The following is a 23,752-nucleotide window of genomic DNA, read 5'->3' as shown; positions in this document are numbered from 1 at the left end:
TCTTGTTGTCTCTTGTAGTGAGCCTACACTAGCCGTAAATATCTTTCTTCTTGGTAATATTGAGGAAGAGGTTTACATGGATATCCCATTAGGGTTTACAACAACCTGCTAAGATGGTAAGTAAGTTGCAACGTTCATTATAAGGGTCATCTCGTGCTATGAAAAAGTATGGCTTATAACAAAGCAAGTCAGATCATACTCCATTCTTGAAACATCAACGGGGAAAAGTAACTATTTTAATAATCTATGTAGATGACATAAAAGAGATTTCTTGACTCCAAGAGCAATTGGCAGCCGATTTTGAAATGAAGAATCTCAGAAAATTGAAATATTTTTTGGAAAATGTAGTTAGATCAAAACAAGGTATATTTCTTTCCCAAAAGAGATATGTTCTACATTAATTGTTACAAGTAGAATTATTGGATTGTAAGCCAATTGGCATTCCAATTGTCTAAAATCACAAGCTTGGAAAACATGCAAATCAGGGGCCAAATAATAAAAAATGAGTTGGTAAGCTAATTTATTTATCACATAATCGCCCAAATATTGCTTATGCATTAATCATAGTGAGTCAATTTATACACTGTCCTAGTGAAGATTATATGGAAGCACTAACTTGAATTCTTTGCTATTTAAAATCCTCCCCAAGAAAAAGAGATTTATGTTTTCTAAGAATTATCATCTAAATATTGAGGATTATACGAATGCAGATTGGGTAGAGAATGTTTTTGATAAAAAAAATCCATATCAGGATATTTCACCTTCATGGGAGGGAATTTGGTCATATGGAAAAGTAAGAAGCAAAAGTTAGTGTCATTATCTAGTGTTGAAACTAAGTTTAGAGGAATGGCTAAAGGCATATGTGAACTTCTTTGGCTTAAAAGATTGCTAGTAGAAACCGAATTTGCCCCTAGTACTGAAATGAACTTGTTTTGTGATAATAAGATAACCATTAATATTTCTCATAATTAAGTCCAACATGATTGAACTAAACATGTTGAGGTGGATCGACACTTCATTAGACAGAATCTTAAAGACAAAATAATTCGATTTCCATTTATCAAATCTGAAGATCAACTGTCACCCAACAAAACATTCTACAATACACTTGACAAGTTGGATATAAAAAATATCTATGCACCAACTTGAGGGAAAATGTTATCGTGAGCTGTCAATGACAGATTATAGGATCTATCTTTGGATTGTTAGTTGTCAATGAAGAATTACAAGAACAATTTACCTATTCCTTCCTTCTAGAATAGTCCATGATTTTAGCATTATGCTCTAACTTTTGCAACATAACAAGTCTTATCACTAATCACTTTAGAAATCCATGCTTCCCCCTTAGTTCTTTTGGCTTTTCGAAACTAATGATGAGGTCTGATAAAAAGGAAACTTTTGATACATAAGAATTACCTTATGACAAGATTCTCATTAGAGGTAAAATGTCGTTGGCACGAGCTCATTAAACAAATTAACTTGTCACTTGTCACAATCAACTCCTGTGTCAACATTGTCATCGTGGAGAGAGAGCAAGAGAGATTCCTCTCCAAAACTTCAACAGAAAGCTAAAAAGACTCACCATATTCAATTGGAAAAAAAATTGAAAATCCAAAAGCAGCTGAATATGACAAATGAGTGAGAACCCATTCCAGAAAGAAAACTCAACAAAAAAACATGCTTGTTATTCTTCAACAAGAAAGGAAATAGATGTGCAGTTCCTCCTCGTAATACAATTTTAGTAAACAATTAAAGTAATACCATTAACGAGTCTTAATACAAATAAAAAATATTACATTCCTTTTCTTAAAAATATTATTTTATATATTTAATTTAAAAATAGAGAGAAGCAACCTTACCTCTCCATCTCCCTCACTTGTAGGAAAAATGGGAGGGAGGTACCACGTCCTTTACCCTCCATGGTCCGATTGTGCAGGAGAGAGAATGGTGGAACCTTTGAAGAGATTGAAAGAATTACTTTAAGATTCTGGGGTAGTCAATCCATAACACCATCTTAAGAAAGTACTGTAACATGTTGAGATAATATTAAAATTTTGCCCGTAGGAGATGCCCAAGAGCATCGTCAGTGAAACACGTTCAGCAATGCCCTCATTATTTATGGATCACCAACTATAATTCCAGGAGTTCAACAACAAGAATGTTCATCTAACATTCTTTGTCGGCCTAGGATTGATTGGAATTAAGTACGAGACCTTTCAGTTCAGACATTCGGGTTTCCAGGTACTCCCGCTTACTCAATTTTCTGTCTGAAGTGCAGTCTTCCTCCTGAAAGCATTAGCATCATAATAAGCAAATGCGTGAGTCAAAAATTGAACTAACCATCAGCTCACATTGGAGCAATTCGAGCACCGTTGAGAGAGGAAATAATACAAGTAGACTTCATTGTTAATACTGTTGGAAGATATGATATAATTAGGGTAGCACTGATGTAATTTGAGTATATGAACTCTTATTTATAATAAAGGAAAGTAATAGAATCCTATTACAATTTCAAGATTTAATACATGGCAAAATTGTGTTTCTTCTTAGTAAATTGTTATCATCATCATTATTATTATTTATTACTATTATTATTTTAACTATTTTTTTAGCATAAGTTATACACACATGACACACTTCTCATCATTTTTGAAGGTATATCGAAAAAGACAGTGCATAGTAAACGTGTTCAAGCAGAAAATACCTGTTCTGTACCTGCAATTTCTTATGCCCCAGTAGTAGTTTCTAACATACAAAAGATGTCTGAGGCTTGTCTATGTACTTACATCTTCAGTTGCAGCCGACTGCAAAGCTAACAGAGAAACAGTAGCAGTATGGTAATCCACCAAGACCTTGTGTGCTCCAACCTCCAATTTGTCCTGGAATGGAAGTAGAAAAAATCAGATAAAACAGAAATTATCTTATTAGAAATGACAATCTAACAATGCGTATCCTTCTTTGGGTCCTCATAAAATGAAGATGCTCAGACCTTCAGCTTAGAGACGGCAACCGAAATGGCTCTTCCTGGAGCTTGAAGAGCTTTGCCATACAACTATAAGCAAAAGAATTGGATGTGAGGGACTGAAAATTAGGAGAATATCCTCAACACAACCAAGATAACTAGGAACTTGAATAAACTAACCTGCACATATAGCAGTGAAACAACCTTTGGCAGTAGTGCAACTGGATCAGTTTCCGAGGAAACTTTAGAAGTCAAATCCTAACATCTCAATAACACCAAATGAGTTCACATACTCAAATAACTAACAAGGAACAGGACATATAATGGGGAATCTAAACAATTTCACCTTGTTTTATACAGATGATCAGGCAAAGATGTTATGTCAACACCCAAAAACCTTTACTAATTCTATGTAGAAAAGTAAACAAGGAGAGAGCTATGACTATGCACATATTTAAGTATATCAATTTACTCTTGATTGAAATTAAGAAGGTGAAAAAGGAGATTATAGAAAAGATCGGATGTAGGTGAAAATAAAACAGTTTTTAGACTACAGAATAAGAATAAAAGGTTCTCTTTCAAGTGCTTAATTAGACAAGAAACGTCACTATTATAAAAAACAAAAATAGAGACAAGTGTAATAAAGCACACATTTTTTTCTTAACCTTTCTGTCCAACTAGAAAGAGCAGAATCCATACCTTACGATAAGAATGCAATAGGGGTCTCTCCAGTTTCTTGTCAAGTTTCTTCAACATCAGTCCACTATGCAAATTGAAAGAAGTACATAAGTATGGAGGAATTGAGTCAAAATAACTCCACAGAATGTTTTCATTTCTACCTTTCTTCTGCAATTGCTCTCAGAGCAGTCATGAATGTGTCAACCCGCTGCAAAATATTTTTTAAATGAATAAGACGAATGCATGACATCAACGAGACAACTGTGTAAATCCATAAGAAATAAGTACTGAAGCTCCAAGGGACATGATAAGCAAACAGGATGCAAAGAAACAAACACCCTCCCTAATCATATAAAAATTATTCTTCAATGTTGCTTTGATGGAAACACAGAGATGTAAGAGGGTCACAAAATAACAATATTACATGCCTATTACACCTGCCTTAGGATTTGAAATTTTAAGATAATGATAATGTCATCATATTATTTCAAACGTTTCATCAAAGTCAAGAAAGAAATTCATTTGCAGAAGATGATTAAATCACTGCCACTTGATCTAGTCCTACAAAAGTTACAGGAACAAATATCTGCCATTCAACTTTGTGGATACTAGATCCATAAACATCCAAACAAGAGTAGGTACATCAAACTAAATGGCTTAGGAACCTTGCATAGGTGTCATGATCCCTTTATTGGATATTTAGAAAAGCAGTTTACCTTTCCGTCCAGAGCTTCAACTGCTGAAATGCTCTTAAGTGAGAGAGAACCAGGCAAGCTCTTTGCCTATTGAAGAGAAACAAGGATATGAGAGTGAACAGTAGCAAAATTTAAACTACTTATAACTGATGCACAAGGAGGAGGGAGTGTGACCACAAGGTCATCAAAAGAATTGATGATAACCAAGAGGTCTTTGCCTTTTTCGAATTGGTAATATTTTACAATCGATAAAGAATGTTCATACGAGTGAAATTCTCTCCGCAGAAGTGAGCGAGGAAGTCTCTGCAGTTTCAGATTCTTCAACTTGAATTCCATTCTTCAGCTTGTTGTCAATGTCCTTTTTAACATGGATGAAAAATACAAAGCAAACAAAAATTTTCAGGAAAAAAATGTGTAATGGTAATATCGCAGGTTATGAAACCAGTACAGAAACAACAATAGAGAAAAAGCAAAGAGATTTGTCATCTTGAGAGAAACATCACTCACCAAATTCAATAAAAGCATGTCAAGCATAGAACTTGCCGTTGCCCTTAGTAGATGTTTGTGTAAAATAACCTGACATCCAAAAGAAACAATTTTTGCAATTAGTACCATTAACAATGGCTGACAACAGTTATTAGGTCAGTGTGGGTAGGACATACTGAAATTGGGGGATCGTCTTCAAACAGATCAAGTGCTTTCTCATAAAGTTGCATATCTAAGAAACGCTGTGAAGAGAGAGATGTCAATGCATACTCTATGCCATAGAAATGCAGAAAGATAATCATAAAAGAGAGAGAGAGAGAGAGAGAGTGTGTAGGTAGGAGTTGATTGTAATAATCATCCACTTTTTCCAGTGTATTTAGGGATGATAGTAGAGCAGGTTCTAAGAAACCCAACTCCACTTGGCAACCTCAGCACCGGTTTGCCCCACAATGGGGATGATTATTCAACCATATGTCGTCTTGTAAGCCACCCCACCTTACAACGTGGTTGATTTTAAATTTCGTCCTTACCTTGCCTCATATTGTGGTTTACAAGTAAAATCACATGAAAAATAAAAAATAAATAATTTAAAATATTCAATTAAAAAGATGTAAGGTATATTTCCAAAACCCTGCAATGTGGGGATGGAAAAACCCATCCCCACCCCAAACCCGTGTGTGGTTTTAGACTTCACCCCATTGGGTCGAATAGCCAGGCTTCCCCACATTTAGCAAGGTGGGGCAAGGCAAGTTCCCTACCATCCTTAAGTGTATTGAGCTATAAGAGTACCAAATGGAAAGACAAGACATGTGTTGAATGGGAAAAAGTCCCAAAATGAAAAGTGTTAAGAAAATTTAATGGGTTATAGAGTTGAACAATAGGTCTCCTAAGTGACTAGTTATTTTAGGATAAAATCGAGATCAACCCAATAGTGGTACTCGAGCTAGTTGTTTGCGTGGGTTAAGACCCAATTTGTGCTCCCCAGGTTATGTGTGTATATGGGCTTCATGAAGTGAGAGCCAAGTTATTTACGTGTTGTGGGCTCCATAAGATGAGAATTTGTGTTGTGTGTGCTCCGTTGGTAGTTTGTGCCCATGTCTTAGGCCTGTTATGTGCAAACTTGGACATGAGGGGGAGTGTTAAGTAGGAAAAATCCTATATTGAAAAGTGCTAAGAAAAGTTATTAAATTATAAGGTTAAGTAATAAGTTTCCTAAGTAGCTAGTCATTTTGACATGAAACTGAACTCAACCCAATAATATACAATATGCTAGAGAGTGGATATAAAATGCAAATCATGTCACATATTCATATATCTAACCTCATCTAGTTTCTTTTGCAAATTATCGAGTAAATGCCTCCTCCTTTCCACATGTTCCATGAATAGTGCAGCTCTTCTTTCTTTCCATGAATTAAGAAGCATTGGCCTTAAATGTGTCGTCAAAGCTCTAACTAAAGAGTTTGTACCTTCCTCACCTACATGTCACACAATTAGAAATTTCAAAGGGAGTTCCAAGAGTTTAATTTTTAAATGAAATATAAATCAAACATTTTTCAGCAAACCTCCTAGTCCTTCAAAATCTGGGAATAGGGCTAACATCTTCTGAATAATCCAGTCTTCTGTGATGAGGCTTGTGCCCTCATCTTTAACCTTATCAGTTTCTTTCTTACCAGCAGACCTAGCGTCACTTACCTGTAAAGAACTCGCTTCCTTTTGTTTTTTCAGGTTTTTCTTAGATTTGGTAGAAAGGTTTTCTTGGATAACAGAACTATCTTCAGTTGGGGCTGCCTTATAAGACCCACCAGATTTCCCCTTTTTCCTCTTCGACCCCTTCTCCAGGGGAACTTTATCACCATTTTTACTGTCGGTAGTCTCAGTAATTGTAGACAGTTGTACATGATCAGCTCCAACTTTAGCTTCATTCACTGAATGAGAAGAATCAAAAGCATGGCTTGTGTGGATAAAGGCCTTCATCTCTTTGTCTAGTTGATCAAACACATCCTACCAATTCAATGAACAACAGAAGACCACATTGAACTAGAATGACAAAAGTAAGCACAGAGCAACCTCCCAAATTTTTGGTGTATAGAAATATAAGTTTCCAGTTTCAACAGCAAATGTGCAGAAATGATCAAAGAATTGATAGCATATTTCTTATTGCTAAGCAACAAAAAAACTATACCTTGATGAAGTTATTACTTAGAACACAAGATTCTGCCATGACAGTAGCTTTCAAGGACTGAGAACACAAAGGGTAAAAAAGGGAATTATTACATCTTAGACACAGTCAATGCCAGAAAATCCTAGAAACTAATGTATGTAAAAACCCCACCTTCGTTGCCTTCTGAATGGATGGACAAAGAGATAAAAGCTTAGAAGCATCTTCAGACCCATATACAGTTGGTAAAACTGAAAGACAGTCAATCCTGTAAAGATTCAGGTACCAATATAAGATAAAGAAACAATGCCTACATGTCATTCAGTCAAAGTTATTCTCAAGGTCATACAGTAAAAGAAAGCCCTAAAAAGGATCAACACAAGAACATCAGATCAAATCAAATAACTTAATCATCCTAAATTCAAAAGATAAATAATCATCTTAGCTCGATTTTGATTAAACAAATATGAGAAGTATGATTCAAAAACCAAACTAATTGTTGAAATAAAACAGCCAGGAAACCAAAAAAAATCAAAATATTGCATGGTAGAACTTACCAGCTACCTTGCTGAATGACATCTTCTACAGCTGAATCCAACATCTCAACCACAGAAGGGTGGGCAAAAACAGTTTCTAATGGAATGCCTTCAGGATATCTGGACTAGATAGTATAGCAGAAACACAAATTGGTCACACAGAAATCCCATAATACAGAAAAATCAGTTCTACAATTTACATGATCAATGACCTAAAACCCAAATTATTAAAAAACACAAAACACATGAAAGAGCATTGGCTGGGCGGATAAGAATTAAATTTGATTACCTGCAAGTACTGTCTAGGCTGGGAGATTGCAAGTTTGTAAAGAGCATCGTAGTTGATAAAGGAATTCTGCAGGACAAAATAGATGGGTAAAAACCTCCAAATATGAGTATAGATTGAGATACAACTAGATGCTCCTTCTTTCACCTTTTTTGTTTTGAGGAGGGGGGGGGGGGGGGGGGGGGGGGGGTGGGGGGACGACAGAAAACCCCAGGTCAATAATTATACATGCATCCAGTACATTCACTAACCTGTGAGAAGAAAGAATCTACACTTTCCCGTTGTGCATGAGCGAACACCTGCAGGAAATGACTAAACAACATTAAAATCAAAGGAGAAAGTGTACATAAACAAGCCAATTTATCATGAAGACAAATATAAAATTGCATCACTGCTTTGTAGTTGGCATGATGATGAGACTATTTAATTATCAAAAGGAGGATGAAATCAGAAAATAGCAGTGGTTCCATACAGCCGGTGTCCAATGAATTCCTGCACGAAGTGAACCAAGGATCTCCCCTTCCTTCAAGAGGCCACTAAACAGAGACTGAAAAAGAGCACCTTCAACAGACAAACTGCCACCTCCATTCATTTCTACCAATAGTTGCTGTAATGAGCTCCAAATTGTTGACAAATTTGTTGGGACTGTGATGCCTCTTGTTGCTCCACGTACCATACCACTAATACGTGTGATATATGCGGGGGTATATAGCTGTCCACCCTCCAGTCTCCCTTTCACCTAGATGAAGAGGGAAAGGAAAAATGTGCATAATTAAAAAGAACTGGATTATCCAAAAACAATGGGAACGTGACAATGCAGAGCCTGTCAAAATTGCATAATTACTCGACAAAATAAAACCACTAAGAATAGTTGCATGGCAGTGGAGTAGATCAATAGCGGAAGCAAATGTACCATTTAGATTCTAAAATTTCTTCATAAACCACCAACAGACCACACTGTAATTTCGAGAAACAAATTACTCACAAGAGTCCCAAGTCGAGGCTCCAAAACAGATGCCACCAACTCTGAGCTGACATGCAACTGTACAGCAAGTTCTGGCAATGAAATCTGACTGCACTCTTGAAGTCTCTCGTTTATTTCCTCTGATATAGCATCCCAATAAGACTGACTTATTATCTCTCCTTGTATCAGCATAAGACCTGGATCATCTGCAACAATCTGCTGGGATTGATTTTCTACATGGTACAAATCAACCCCAATTATGTCAGCCAGATCAATCAGAGCCACACGACCCAACTTCTTCACCTCTGTCTCTATTTCAAGTCTTAGCTGATTCTGTAAAGGAAAATTCCTGACAACATTAGAGACAGAAATCTGAAATTCAGCCATCATAAGAAAGACATCGTATACATGATTATCTGAAAATGTTTATTGGCAGCCTCAGTACACCTTTTTGCTGCTAAGACCACCCTGTAATTAGAGAGATGCTTCCATTAGCTGGAATGACTGGCACCATGAGCAACCTTATGAGCTGTTAAACTGGATTTAGTCCAGCAAAGAGGTGGTCTTAACTGCTCTGCTAAGTACTGGAGAGCCATTTATTGGATGCCTATGATAGCCCTTTGATTTAGAGAACAACGTTAAACAAGTAGCCAGTCACTCTGCAATTATGTGAAAAAAAGGCTTTCAATTGATAGATGTCAAGGATTATCCAACACTCAGCTTTGCCGACACACCTAATGTGAGTCAGAAATTTCTTTCTTATAGATTACAATCATCCACATGCAGATAAATGACGACATCATCCCCAAAGAAGAATTAAAAAACCAGTACTTAAGAATACAAAATAAAGCATCGAGGCAATGGAATTCTAAACAACAGGTAATGAGAAATCTAAATGATAAAGTTTATAATTTGTATAAAGTAGTTACAGCAACTGCAACAAATTGAATACAACGGAAAGTTAAAGAAACAGAACATATCAACAAAAAACATTAAAAACACGAAAAGGCATGCCAAAACCTTAGAAATGGAACGTGTTCAACAAGAGCCTATAAAAAAGGACAGAAAGATACAAGTAGACAATAAGAAACTACCGGAGTGATGTACTCTTTTCCGGAGATTGTGTGTAGAAGTTCGAAATCGATGATTTGAAGCTGCTGGAGCTTGTGTACCAATTCGACAACATTCCTCTCGGATAATCTAACGCTCGATTTCGCTTGCTGGGCGAACTCAAACTGCTTCTGCAATTCAAACAATTCGTCATCCATTTCTAGATCCAGAGTGCAGCGATCTCCCCCCCAGTTTAGCTGCGTAACGGTGACTGGGAACGCGCGTCGTCGCCGTTTCCGATTTTGCTCCCGTAAGTGGACGTGACGCCGATTTTGGAATAAAACGAGTCAATCGAACGGCCCTAGACTTCCCAAAGCTTTTAACGCACGAGGGTGAGGTTACATAAGGAGCCGTATCAGATTTACGATATCACAACCATGAGATCCGAGCCCACTTCTCCACCACATGGCCCACTAGTAAACCTTTTTAAATAACCGTCATGATCAACGACAATGGTTATCTCAATCATCTAATCATGATCGAACGATTGAGATTAACAGTGTTCATCCTAACGTCTAAATGAGAAAAACAGACACAGCTGCGATAAAAGCATCATCTGAATGAACGAAAAACACAGTACAAAAGAGGCTAGAATTCTCAAATCGCATACATTTTCTTGAACTCACTGGGATTGATCTCCGAATCAGAGGGCACTGACATGGACCAAGATCGCGATCGATTACTACCCTCCGACTTTCTAATGTTTCTGAAATTCGAAGCTTCGATTCTGTGCATTATAACCCAGTAACACATAGTCCCTAACGTCGTCGCCATGATTGTAGTCCCAATGCAAGTCACGGTGATTGCCAGCCACTTCCCCTCCTCACCTGCAACCACGAACGAGAGAGCAAGGAACGAGACTGATATAAGAACACAGGCTAACCACATCAGCTTGTTCATAATTGCCATCATCTGCTTCTTTGCCTTGCTCTCTATCACCACGATTGAGGTCTGTACAACTACCACTGCCAAAGAAATGAAAAGGGCCACGGAATCGAACACGAAGAAGATCAAAAAGGGTGTGGTCGGGGCGATGTTGGCTTCTCCAAGGGAGTGTCCCTTAGGGAGAGAATTTGAGTCTTCTGCGTACTCGCCGGGAACTGTAAAGATTCCGGCGAAGGCGACTGTGGCAATCAGCACCGCAACCACTGTAGTGGAGTTTATGGCATTGTTCAGCCCTTCTGCGTGGAGCTTGTTGAGGCGTTTGGCAATGCCTTGGACGCGTCTCCGCGTCTGGCGGGTGTGTTCCATTTGGGAGTGAACTTCGTGTTTTATGTCACTCACTGTCTGCTTTAGCTCCCGGGCGGAGCTCGCCGGTTTTATGGTTTTGGCACTGGGGACGCCGTACTCTCTTAGCATCTCCATAATGTCAAGGTTACCGATTTTTTCAGCTGTGTCGATTGCAGTTTCTCCAGCTCGATTTATGAAATTTGTGCTGACGCCCTTGATCTCTAACAGTTTTCTGACAATCTGATTTAAGAACTAGTTCATCAGTTGAGCTGAAAAATATTTGAAGTTCTGTTTGAATGGAAGGAAAGTAAACAAGGCTACCATGAACAAACCTGCTGGCGACCCTTTCTGCTCGCAATATGCAAAGCAGTGTTACCCTTGGTATCCAGCGTGTTAACCACGGATGGTTGATACTTGAGCAACTCATCCAGCACCTCAAGGCTCTGTCCCTTGACAGCCATGTGAAAAGCCGTCTGCCCCTTCTTATCCGTTCTTGCCACTGTTGCAGGTTCTTTGCTTAAAAGAGCTTTCACAATCTCGAAGTGCCCATTCCTTGCAGCAGAATGCAGGGCAGTTTTTCCATTACTTCTGGCTATTTTTGCGAGGCTTGAATCCGTTTCCAAGATAAGATTAACCACCTCCACATGTCCGAGGGCCGCAGCCGAGTGGAGTGCTGTGGTGTTTGATAGATCGACCGTCATAGAAAGCTGAGGAAGGGCAGTGATGAGCTCCTTCACTGTCTCTGAACAGGTAAAATAGAAAAAACCAAAATTAATTCCATCCAGTAAACGTCTTTAATCAAGATTTTCATTTACAGGAAAAGATAAAAATGAACAGTAAGAGATTAACAGTTCTTGGTATGCATGAAAACATTACAAGGGACAAGGATCAATGTTCAAGAGAATCTTGCAGAAATGGTAGTTAATTTTCTCAGTTTGTGGTTGCAGAAAGATAACTGAAGCAAAATATATGGAAACTCAAGGAGCAGAAGAACACCAATGTTAAAGAAGAGAAAAAGCTGCAAATATAACCCACCGATGTCTCCTTGCCTGGCCGCAATGTGGAATGCATCGTAACCATTTTTGGCCTTCATGCTTGCAGTCGTCAAGTCATGATACTTGATCATCTCGCACACTAAATCAGCATAACCATAATCAGCTGCCACATAGAGTGGCGTCTCCCCTGATTGGTTTTGCTTTGATAATAACTCTTTCAGCTCTGCTTCTTCGGTTTCTGTGAGGACGTCCAATATCGCCTTCAGATTGCCTGCTCTTGCAGCTCCATGAAGAGGAGTATCATCTCGTTTCCCGGTTAATTGTTTTGTCATCTTTTTGCGACGGAAACTCGGCTGCGTCTCCATTTGGATCAATTCAGAAACTCCCGAAGTTGTTGTTCAATACTGAACCAAATGCGGGGCTGCAAAAAAAAAAAAGCTTAACCTCAAATTATGATTACTCCGGTCCGTGAAAGATGAATGCAAGGGAGAAGCCATAGTTCTGGTCAGAAAATCTCAATATTCTCCATAGATTTGTCTTGCACAGCAAATGCAAATCTTGTTTGCAGCAGCTACATGGAATTCTATAAAAAAAATTAACTTTCTCTTCCTTCTGTGTAATCTATTGGCATCGTATCCCACTACCATCCATCAATCAAGAAAAAACAAATGATGGGTCGAATGTAGTCGAAATGTTGGGACGGGCATTCACCTGTCCTCAAATTTAGAACCCTGCCTCTTATATTAGACGATCAAGCCCTGATCAAGAAATGCAAATGAAGAACAAACAAATATCAGGACTTGAGAGGAAAGAAAAAAATCTGCGTTCTGCGGGCTAGCAAGAAAAATGTATCGAAATGAATGCTACACTGTTTATACCTGATTTTTTATTTTTTTTTGTTAGAAACAAATTGATTTATATTCTAGATAGTTGTGTGAATATTAGAGAGCTATTCCAACCGCTTGAAGCCGGATTGAATCAAAGAAAGATCTCATAAGTTGAATTAAATGAAACAATTTGGCTTCACCATCCGATCGAGTTGCAGAAAAAAAAAAAAAGACAATAAACCGGAGATGAAAGAGAAAGAGAGTCAAGAACATTCACCTTTTCTGGGAGTAGAGAGTTTCCTCTCCACCTCTACAATCCCAATTTCGTTTGAAACTAAAAGTGGAAGAGCGCATTCACGTAAACTCAATCGCAAAAAATCCAGCATGATGTGCAGCTCGGTAGAAAAACCGATTGGTTCGTACAAATCAAAATCGTCAAATGACTACATATCGAAAAGAAAAGCGGGAGGGTGACATTCAGATGGAGAAAAAACAGAAAAGTCTGGAAATGAATCTGAAAATAATGCTAGTTTTGTTCACGTATTTCTGTGATTATTTTCTAATTGAATAGAAGATAATGAAAATAAAAACGTCTAAAAATAGTAAAATGGAAGCCATGAAATCACGCAGGGCGGGTGCTGCTGACTCTGGTTTTGTTCTGGTTTTCCAAGAAGATGAGAGAGAACGGTTGACTGGGCAAGCGCGGACGGAGAAGACCTGTGTGGGCCCACAAACAGGATGTGGAGTCTCGTTTGCGGGTTCGATTGGAATCGGCGCGTTTTTGTACCACAAAAAAAAACAAAAAAAATGTTCGAGGGGTAGGCATCGGGTCAGGTGACCGGTTCGGGGTGGGGGCGGGAAAAAAAAAACCGTCGGGTTTTGAATCCGGGAGGGGGTTTCCCAAACCAGACCTACAGGGCTGTGACGGAGGTAGTGACGTGACGGAGACGATGTTTGGCGTCGGGAGGCCGGAAGGTTTGTATTGTAACAGAGACATCGGGACAGACCGAGAGGGAGAAGCGAGGGAGGCCAAGAGAGAGCAACGAGTAGGAGAGAAAAAAAAATTCGCCCTCCCGCAATGTGTCCTGTTCGCTTCATCCAGATGATTTATAATATACTATGGAATCCAAAATCCTGAAATTAAATTGTGGGTATTATCTTCAAATTCATCAACATAAATCGGGTGCTGGTGCTCCACTTACGACATCATCAAGAGATGAACTGAATAATACGGCTAAAGTTCATATCCTGATTCAAGTTGACTAACCCCTAAGGCAAGGGATTAGGGATAAATGGGATTGATGAAAGGGCGGAAATGGATCAGGTTTAAATCAGGTTTACAGTTGGAGCTCATAGACTTTCTTTATCCATTCTCTCTAATCTTTAATGGGTAATTTGCAATTGGAGGGATTTTAGAGAAACCTAGATGACTCAATATTCAACACTGTCATGAGAATTGTCAAAGAAACAGCCACTCAATGCACCATTGACGATTAGGATTCAGGGCGTTGAAAAATCAAGCTATAGCACCACATTCTTGACAGTTAAATAAATGTTTTTGTAAGAGAAGCAACAGAAATTCAATCAAAATAACATTTATTAATCATATTTCGGCCTTATCATGCCCCTGTTATCCATCAAACAGTTAAGAATGTTACATCTGAAAATGCCGGTCATCGCTCAATTATAAGTAGCTAGAAAGCATTTTGATATGGTCAGCAAAGTAAACATTCAGGTCCAAATTGCTCAGTGTCTGTGCAAGTTTTTAATTCACTCAGCTGCTTAGATAAAATATAGAGTAACACAAGTCGGAATGAGTTTGGATCTGCCATTCCAGTTGAGCAGCAGAGACTAGAACCGTATTCCCATGGACTTCTAATTCACCCTCTCCATGCAAAGACTATCCTAGCGGCCTGCTGCTCCTCCGGAGCAACTGATCCCATCTCAGGCAGTATTGGGCACCCTATCTTCATCCTGGCAGATTAGTTCTGCCTCCTGCCGGGTACCTTGTCTCCCTCTGTAGCTGCAATTTATTTCATCCATTTTCTTGTAATGATACTTGTAGAATGATCACGAAGCAACTTGTCACTCGGCAAATCTTAAGCAGTGTAAGCAAAATCAGACGACGGACAATATTGAGCTTCTGATCTTTAGGGTGGAAAGACTTGTATCTGTAGCTGATTTTTTGGGGGGCCTGGAAAAGAAGTCCAGCTGCTGTCAGACTGAAAATATCAACTCACAACAAACAAGTCATTTCATTGACCCAAAATACAGCCACTAAATTCCCTTTCTAATATTTTCACGAAATAGGTAAGGTCAACATGTACTTATTGAAATATCTAGCATGTAAATCCGTAGTCAAATCAACGCACACCCCCACCCACCCACCCACCCACACACACACACGACTTTTAAATAGACTATGGAAGAAAAAACAAATTGAAGTCTATAGCACACCAGGCATTTTTTGAAAAAAAAAAAAAATTAATTGGAGATTTGGCTTCGTGACTTACATCAAGCTAATAATGTAAAAAGCAAAACATGTTTACAACAAGGATGAAAAAAGAACATGATCAAAAGCATGCTTTCTGACTGAAAATGGTTAAAGATGGTAAGACAACACCTTGAAATCTTCCCAGGGCCCTATATGATCCGACCACTTTCCATCATCAACTCATATAGTGCAAATCCACCACGATGGCAACCAGGCATTCTCGATGACATACTCTCCAATTCCCCCTAGAATTTTAGAAAGCATATCAGCAAGGCCAACCAAAGTTCATAATTGAAGATGATAAGAACAAAAATCAGATAATGAAACCCAGCAACTTAAAAAAATACACATTTGGTGGGATCAGAAAGATTGCATGTGACACAGATACTACCAGTGAGGCAACTCTGATAACCTTATATGGATGACTGAAAGATGGTTTTCTTTTTCAGTATAATCTCCAAATAAACTGCAGAAATCAATTTCATTTCATATAACAGTGGGATAAAGGAGCAAATTATGTTCTCAAAGACCTTATACAGATCTGCCTGATTGATTTGCAATTTTTAAACTGTGCATGAATTCATACAGATAGAAAACTCAACCCAGGAATGTGTCAAAACCAGTTTAAGTTTGATGCTCTCTGTGAAAATTCAATCAGACAATAATTCTACCTGATCTTTTTTACAAACAACTCTAAAATTGAAATATGTTTGTTTAATACATCACACAGACAAAGGCATTTTAGCTCTTGCTATTTTTCTTGGTTGTAATCATTGTACTCTCCAGTGCTACAAAAACCTGGGTCAATAAAAACCCTGGGTCATTGTTCTACAAGACCCAGTTGACTAGTTCAACCAGTGTACCCACTGACCTGGCCCAGTTGGTTAGATATTCTCTCACATGGGAAGAACTTCTTCCTGAGCAACACAAAAGCAGAAGAGACGGTGATAGCCACCAACCGCCCTCCTTTGGGCACCAGTGGGGAAGGAGCACCAGCTTTCCCCATTGTCAACAGTGGGTAGGGCATAGAAGAGAAGCGTGGCAGCAAACCTCCCCTCCCCATTGTAAAAAATGCAATGGCTTCTTCTGTTGCTGGAGGAAGGGTCCCTACTCTCCAACAAAAAAAGAGGGGAGGCACACGGGATTTCTTTTATATTTTAAAAATAAAATGCGGAGTCAACCAGCCATGAATCCTGGCTGACTCAAGTCCACCCAAACCTGGTCACCTTAAGGGTCAGTGTTTACCAACATTGGCACTCTCATGTTAGTAATATTTCCCCTCCAAAGCCCTCTTTTCTAATGAATCCACTCTTATGATTGTCATTATAATATACAAAATAAAAAATATATATTTCGGTCTTTAATTAATAAGTCTTTAGTGTTCACACCACCTCCTCTCTCCATTCCTAACAACCTATCTATCTTTATTCCTAGAATCTAGGAAACAGTAGGTAACTTAATAATCTGCAAAGAAAAAATGCAATTTAACAGTACTTATATCATAATTCCATATGCTTTCATTATGTAGTACTTCTAATTTTAAAGCTAATTCTTTCTGAATCAGCTCAATTTCCATATGCTTTCATTATGTAGTGCTTCTAATTTTAAAGCTAATTCTTTCTGAATCAGCTCAATATAAAATTTTCCCCATAGCCAATTCAAAGGCAAAGTAGATCCACCTAAATACAATAAAATAAAACTTGATGAAGGACACTAATGCACATATAAATGGACAAGACACAACAGGTAGCAATAAAGTTTTCCATATTATCCTTTCAGTGGATAGGCACCACATGGGATGGCCAAGGCTTTGAACCCAACTCTCTTGCCATCACAGATGAGAGATGCACCAACCTACCTAGGAATGATTTAGATCAGGTCAGTAGTCCTAATTGTCCTAAGAAACAATGTAGAATGTTAGCAACTAGGTCTGTCCAATCAGGAAGTCACTAACCCTTAATACAGCATAGAGTTGTGTAGACTCATAGCTATCTTGTGCATTGGAGTATAACTGTTGGATTTCCAGTGAATTTAGATTGCACTTGAGAAAGAAAAAAGCCGTTGGACGAACATTCAGCTCCCTGCGTGATATTCCAATAAACAGAGGCTCAGACTGCACAGTAGTCAATACAGTGAAAAGGAAGTCAGCAGAAAACATCAGTCCTCAAGTATAGCAGTAATGGAAAAAATAATTATAAAGATATCAAGGAACAAGGTATTTTTTTCACATAAACCATGTATTACCCACTAAGCAGCTTTCTCATGGTTTTTTTCAGAAAGCAAAATCTAATCCAGTGATACAAAAAGTTTCAGTTCGCTTGTTAAATACAAACTTTTTGCCTTCAAGCTTCATAATATTCGGTCCAACTTTTCACTAGTCAAAATTCATAGCTGGCCCAATTCAAATGAATATAAGGTAAAAACTAGATATGTGCTCAAATCCCAAGAGTAATGGGGACTTTACCAGAGATGTTGCAGGAATTCCAATCTCTTCGACTACTTCACGAACGATACCATCAAACATCTCCAGAGAAACACTCTCATTTAAACGATCAGAGGTGGCCAGATTCTTGTCAAATTGATGATCAGATATTCCTATCTCTGCTGGCTGCCAATCATGGATAATCACATTTAAGATATTCACGTTATAACCAAAATTAAATGCAATGGATAGTCCATAACTCAATAGAAGATCAGGCAAGTGCTTTAGAAAGAAACCTGGTCTAACCACCATAACATGACCAGAATGGGAACAATTAGAAGTCAAACATAAAGAGAGAACAAAGCTTGAGTATACATGGCTAAGTTTCTAATGACACTTGCCTTGAATGCGGCACATGACACTGGAGCCAAGACATGTCACTGATATAGAAGGTAATTTACGTTTTGAGAAGAATCTAAAAAATTAGAATTATTAAAGGAATTGATGTAATTTTTTTCCCCTGTGAAACAAAAATGTCTGGATGATTTAACTCATCAAGGTGCCCAAAATCTGGAGTTGAGTATCAAAGGTACACTAAAAGCAGATGATATGAAGTGCCAACTGTCAGACATTTCAGATGCTTAATCAAGACCAATTTTATGTTGGCTATGAGTGTTTGCATCGTGTCCTGCCATGCTGAAAATACTGAACAAAAGACCTATGCCATGCTGAAGATACTGAACAATAGAATTGGGTTCCATGGTCACAAGTCCAAGCGAGTTATTATAAAAGTGTTACTTGCCTCTGAATGCCCTCCAGGAAAAACAAAATGTCCAGGGAATTCTCCCACGTTTTGGCTTCGTTGTAGCAAAAGAATCTTTCCATCTGAAGTCTCAACTATAGCGCCATTACCCAATGGCATTGACATGTGCCTGCACATCTCAGACTCATCTGCATAGTTGTGGAGCATAGCTTAAGAGAGTATGAATGAGAACAGTTTAAGCCAGATTATTCCCTTCAAGACATTAAACTGTACGCCAACAAGATACATACAGTTAACTTGATAACATGAGCAATAAATCATAATTGAACAAAGATTGCCGCACAAAGAATTACCTTCTGAAGAAACAAGAAACTTCTCCCATAAAGGATTTAAATTTGTGCCCACAAATGTCCTGCATAATGTAGATTTAATTTTGGGTAAGAGCATACCATTGGGACACACTTTAGCAAGTACCAGAAAACGAAATACAAAGGGAGGGAAAAAATGTGTGTCCATAATTAACAAGCCTTACAAGATATTGTATAACAGAAGTTGCAAAATCTACAACTTCGAATCAATAAAAAAGTTAACAGATTCATACACTGAAAATACCATAAGATCAGGTACCACGAAGTAGAGAAATTCAAACATAAAGATTTCATTATGTCATGTAACTAGAGAAACATCATGTGCAGTTCTCTATTACAAATTATCAAAAGTATGAAAAGCTACCATTTAAAGGTGGAAATATAAGTGCTCTATATCAGGTAAGTTAAGATAAAAGAGATCACATAGTTAGAGACAGACCTGTAATCTGTCAAACCGAGTTGAAGACAAACATGGAAATCCTCATCTAAACTGCCCTTTTTATGCATAAGGTGCCCGCCATACTACAGATGTATTTTTTCAACCATGCAAAAAAGTCAACAAGAAAATTCAAACACATATGAACTAAAGAACTAAATGAAGGCATAAAGGTTACAACAACATACCCTGAACTTAAGGCCATTATACAATGATGAATTTTCTTTAAGTCGATGATTCCAAATCTACACGAATGAAAAACAGATATAGTATGGAAGAATAATGATTTAAATGAATCAAATGCACCAAAAGGAATGGCCCAATCTTTTGACCATATTTCTCATTAAAGAAAAAGCCTAATTTCAAATATGGCCACATCCGTTGTTAGGGATTTGCTCCCAGTTTCTTTGTAATTCTTTGTGTTAATATATACATACTTTTCATAAAAAAAATAAAAAAAAATGTGGCCACATTTGTAATATAGAATTCTGATAAACTAAACTGGAAAAATATGGCAGTCTGCTGATTTATCTTATAGGGGTTAACTAGAGACAAGTAAAATTACATTTTCTTTTCTATTTGACATGTTTAACCTTAATATAATAAGAGAAAGGTGAGCCAATTCCTTCTCTTGTGGAGACATAGTCCCCAACCCCTAGTAAAACACAGAGCAAGGGGCACTCTTCCCCTTTTCTCTCATACAAACAGAGAAAGGAGGAGAGGCGGGCTTTCACCCTGCTTCTCTATACAACTAACAGAATAGAGGAGAGGGAGATGGTTCCCCTTCACAGTTTCTACAGAGAGGAAGTTCCCCCTCCTCTCTGTAAAAGATGAAGGATGTCCCCCCGTCTATCTCTGCCTAGTCTGGATAGACCCTTACTTGTGGCAAGGGAGCCACAAACTACTTCATTGTCCAAATATGTTAGAGTACTCAGAGGATGATCACTATGGCATGGGAGGATTGAGAGGTCTGCCAGGATTATCTCAAGGTCTTTTCCAGCTTAGCCACCAGTTGAAATGATTCAAGCTGATGGAACAACACTGCGATTGTTGTAGGTGAAGCTAATATGAACTGCTGACCTCAGAGACTCCCTGAATAGGACTTGAAGCTGGAGATCAGGATGGGTCAAGCCAAGCCGAACTTGAACTGTTCACGAACCGGCTCGGTTCTATGCCACACCTAGTTGCAGACAAATATTCCTGATAATGTTGAGCACAGAAAGACGAGAAGTTGGTCCTTACCCCCTTGCTCTGTGGATGATTTTACAGAAAGGAGAGGTGGGAGCTCTCCTTCTCTCTATACAAGCAGAGAGTGAGACTGGAACGCCTTTCTGAGCCTTCTCTATCTGCAGAAGCATGGACAGCAGAGAGAGAAGAAGAAGAAGAGAGGCCTCCCCTTTCTCTTTTGGCACAATTTACAGAGAAGAGGGAAGATGGGCAAGGGCACACCTGCACCCCCCTACTCAGGCTGGAGTGGGAGAGGGGAAGGAGGGGACAGGTGGGCCCTCTTCCCTTCTTCATCTCAGATAATGAGTGAAAGGTTTCTGAAGGTGACCCTACTTCTCTTTAGCAAGGACTTCAAAATTAAATACGAAAATAAAAATTAATTATAACATTAAACAAGTAGCTCACAGTAAAATTTACTGTCACTGGTCATGTCTGGAATAAAGCCATATTTAGAAGAAAAAAAAACAAATTTGTGCCCATATTTGAAATTATGCCAAAACTTAAGTTTTGGAAATTAGCCTACAATTCCAAAATCAATGAAGCAGAAAATGAGAGGGGCACCACTTTTTTAGAGATATCCCTTTATGTAGTAAGTCTGTCTGTATATTTTCTCCTAAAATATTTCTTCCAAATCAAACTTTATAATGGAACTCTCTGCTGTTTCCCTACAAACCAAGAGGTTTTTACTCCAAAAGGAGAACTTGCTATATTGCTTATCAATAACACCTGGAAAATACACACAAGAGTCGGAGAGAGCACGCAGTTACGAATAAAGACTGTAGCTAAGATAAACACACTTGCTGATCCAGTTGGACCTTGATTTGGCTGAGAACGATGAGTGTCTAGTGATCCTATCATGATTGATAAAGAGAATGCTCTGAAATCCACAGATACGACAGCATTATTTGCCTATAAAAGTCAGCTTAGGGAGCTAATAGCCCATCATACTTTAGAGACAATGCACGACAAGAAACTTAGAGAAAAAATAAGGCACAAGTAAAACTATGAATAGAAAGAAGCAGCTACCTCTGATACTGATTCTTCCCAGTGATTGTCAGGGTGGGGTCTCCTGTCATATAATATACTGAACTTCACAGCTACCTTCACCAAAAATTGTTAGAAATCAGAAACAAGAAACCTTTCAGCTAAGCTACAAAGTAATGATTTCAGTTTTGAATTTTAGTAAATCAACAAAAGCAAGTAGGATATTCGCTTTAGACAGTACCTTTGACCCAGTCAAAGAATAGAGGAGGATTAAATTGGCGAGTAGGCATTTGGATATACAAACAGGGAAGTGAAAATAGTTTGTATTTATCAGCTAAAATTTAATGCCAAACTAAGTTATTATGTGATTAGGATCTCCTCCATTTGAAATGCATTTCATACTTTATGGAAATCAATCTGTCTAAAGCTAACTTAAGAGGATTGGAAACATTGCCTACATATATTGAAGTGAGACTAACTATGGATTCATTATCCACATGAGTACAGCAGTTGTAAATCAATCATTACCTTTTTTAAATTTCACGTATAGATTTGTTTAATAGGCTATACTTCTGAAATACCATGTTTGACCGCTTCATGAACACTCATAAAGTTCTGTAATTCGATCAGTCCCTCAAAGTTCTCTCTTCTTCTTTACGTATGGTAAGCAATAAATTGCTCAACTTGATGAGGAAAAAATGACCTAGTTACTGAGCCATCATTTCTCAAAGAGTACTATTAGCGGATCAAATGCAAGGTGATCCTCCCAACCTGACGGTCAGAAGATCCGCAATTTGAATCCACCCATCTTCACAGCTCACCGGAATTCCAAGAAATTCGTTCAAATTCTGATCCGATGGTTTTCGAGTATGTCAGTTTTACTCTATCTATGCCAAGAAGGTCGCGTAGCCTAGGTTCTATAAATTATAACCGCGAGCTAGGAAATCCTAATAGAGAAGAAACCAAAGAGCTAAATTCAAAGGCAAGTGTTAACCTGAGACTTGGAGAGCCCTGAGGGGCACGACAACATCAGTTTGAAATCCTGAGGGCAGACCCCGCTGGTCGCACATATTTGTGATTTCTCCATTGGATGTGTGTACGAATGAAATGACTCGATAGAGAATGGGACTGCAAATTCCACTGGGATTGCCACAAATAGAATCTGCTACACTGGCCGACGAATCAATACTTGATCTGTGTTTAGTTGGAGGCACAGGAGGCGGCTAGCGAAGGATGGTGAACAAGACAGTAGTTAGAAATTTTGACACACAAATATATAGCATTTAACCCATTACAATTATATTTATTAACAAATTTAGAAAGTAAATATAGATAAGATAACATAAGAGTTAAATGCAATTTTCATTTATTTATTCGTAATTTTTTTTCTATTCTACCAAAATACAAAAATTGTTAGAAAATCAACCACACTATCCTATTTGTTTTGCACTTGTATTTGTGCGCGTCTAGAGAAAAGTTGTCACCTCGTGCTGCCAAATGTATATTTTTTTGGGCTACTCTCGCACATAGAAAGGATATAAATGTTACAGTCTATATATTAAGAAAACATTTTTCTCCGTTGATATGTGTTTTTTGAAGATACTCCTTTCTTCTCTTCGTCTTTCATTGAGGTCCCCCCAATTCTTGTGGATAATATCCTTAGTCCACTTCTTGATACTACCGTAGAGAAGTCATTACATGTATATCATAGATGAAAAGCTAATCAAGATGAATCGGTTCCCTTTCTCCCATTGGACCAAGATTCCCCTACATGAGGTTTGGTGATCAGATTAGATACATGTTTACTAATGCACTAGGCAAATGTGAAATCAGTGTGTTCTGCAACAAGCTAAGCGTTATAGATATGTATGCTCTAGCTTGAAGGGGAAGTGTTAAAAAATCTATTGAAAGGTAATTTTATCATTTTACACTTCTTACAAAGTTCAACACTGCACCATCCTACTCTATGTGTTTAGTTTTACCTCCACAAACTCGACCCCCACACAGAGATTCTAGAATTCCGATTTCTTTCTCTTTTCTCTCCCTCTCTTTCTCCTACTCCAAAACTGAAGTTCACTCTTTTTCAGAAATCATATACACTGCAAGCTTCATGGTGGGTGAGCTGAGAGGG

The 23,752-nt window shown here is 38.2% G+C and overlaps 3 protein-coding genes across 4 annotated transcripts; all 3 read right to left on the bottom strand.

Moving 5' to 3' along the window:
• Nucleotides 1-36: 36 nt before the first annotated feature.
• Nucleotides 37-10,152, bottom strand: LOC137936697 (E3 UFM1-protein ligase 1 homolog). 2 transcript variants are annotated; one of them, XR_011109562.1, is made up of 21 exons: nucleotides 9,860-10,152; nucleotides 8,787-9,098; nucleotides 8,274-8,540; nucleotides 8,053-8,100; nucleotides 7,805-7,870; nucleotides 7,537-7,640; nucleotides 7,154-7,247; nucleotides 7,004-7,060; nucleotides 6,384-6,822; nucleotides 6,142-6,296; nucleotides 4,998-5,063; nucleotides 4,843-4,911; nucleotides 4,601-4,693; nucleotides 4,357-4,422; nucleotides 3,802-3,848; nucleotides 3,662-3,725; nucleotides 3,143-3,220; nucleotides 2,990-3,052; nucleotides 2,787-2,879; nucleotides 1,860-2,286; nucleotides 37-105 (listed from the first exon to the last, which is right to left on the bottom strand). XR_011109562.1 is itself a non-coding variant. In XM_068781532.1 (20 exons), the coding sequence occupies exons 1-20, from the start codon at nucleotides 10,031-10,033 to the stop codon at nucleotides 2,185-2,187; spliced, it is 2,457 nt and encodes an 818-aa protein (XP_068637633.1). In that variant the 5' UTR covers nucleotides 10,034-10,152; the 3' UTR covers nucleotides 1,495-2,184. The 2 variants fall into 2 exon arrangements, 1 of the variants encoding a protein (XP_068637633.1); XM_068781532.1 differs by lacking the exon at nucleotides 37-105 and having other exon boundaries at nucleotides 1,495-2,286.
• A 320-nt stretch (nucleotides 10,153-10,472) lies between these two features.
• Nucleotides 10,473-12,474, bottom strand: LOC137936682 (ankyrin repeat-containing protein At5g02620). The gene is made up of 3 exons (XM_068781509.1): nucleotides 12,141-12,474; nucleotides 11,438-11,847; nucleotides 10,473-11,345 (listed from the first exon to the last, which is right to left on the bottom strand). Exons 1-3 carry the CDS (start codon nucleotides 12,463-12,465, stop codon nucleotides 10,473-10,475), a joined length of 1,608 nt encoding a protein of 535 aa, XP_068637610.1. The 5' UTR covers nucleotides 12,466-12,474.
• Nucleotides 12,475-14,521: 2,047 nt separating this feature from the next.
• Nucleotides 14,522-22,851, bottom strand: LOC137936690 (nudix hydrolase 9). The gene is made up of 10 exons (XM_068781521.1): nucleotides 22,616-22,851; nucleotides 21,664-21,738; nucleotides 19,599-19,655; nucleotides 19,414-19,496; nucleotides 18,960-19,018; nucleotides 18,646-18,794; nucleotides 17,886-18,029; nucleotides 17,376-17,534; nucleotides 15,551-15,666; nucleotides 14,522-15,121 (listed from the first exon to the last, which is right to left on the bottom strand). The coding sequence occupies exons 1-9, from the start codon at nucleotides 22,706-22,708 to the stop codon at nucleotides 15,571-15,573; spliced, it is 915 nt and encodes a 304-aa protein (XP_068637622.1). The 5' UTR covers nucleotides 22,709-22,851; the 3' UTR covers nucleotides 14,522-15,121; nucleotides 15,551-15,570.
• Nucleotides 22,852-23,752: the final 901 nt, after the last annotated feature.

Source organism: Aristolochia californica, unplaced genomic scaffold, assembly GCF_029961685.1.
Source record: "Aristolochia californica isolate CCGP_79_NKW_82.1479 unplaced genomic scaffold, dmAriCali1.0.hap1 SCAF_10, whole genome shotgun sequence".
Lineage (NCBI taxonomy): Eukaryota > Viridiplantae > Streptophyta > Magnoliopsida > Piperales > Aristolochiaceae > Aristolochia > Aristolochia californica.
This window is presented reverse-complemented; position numbering and strand designations above follow the sequence as displayed.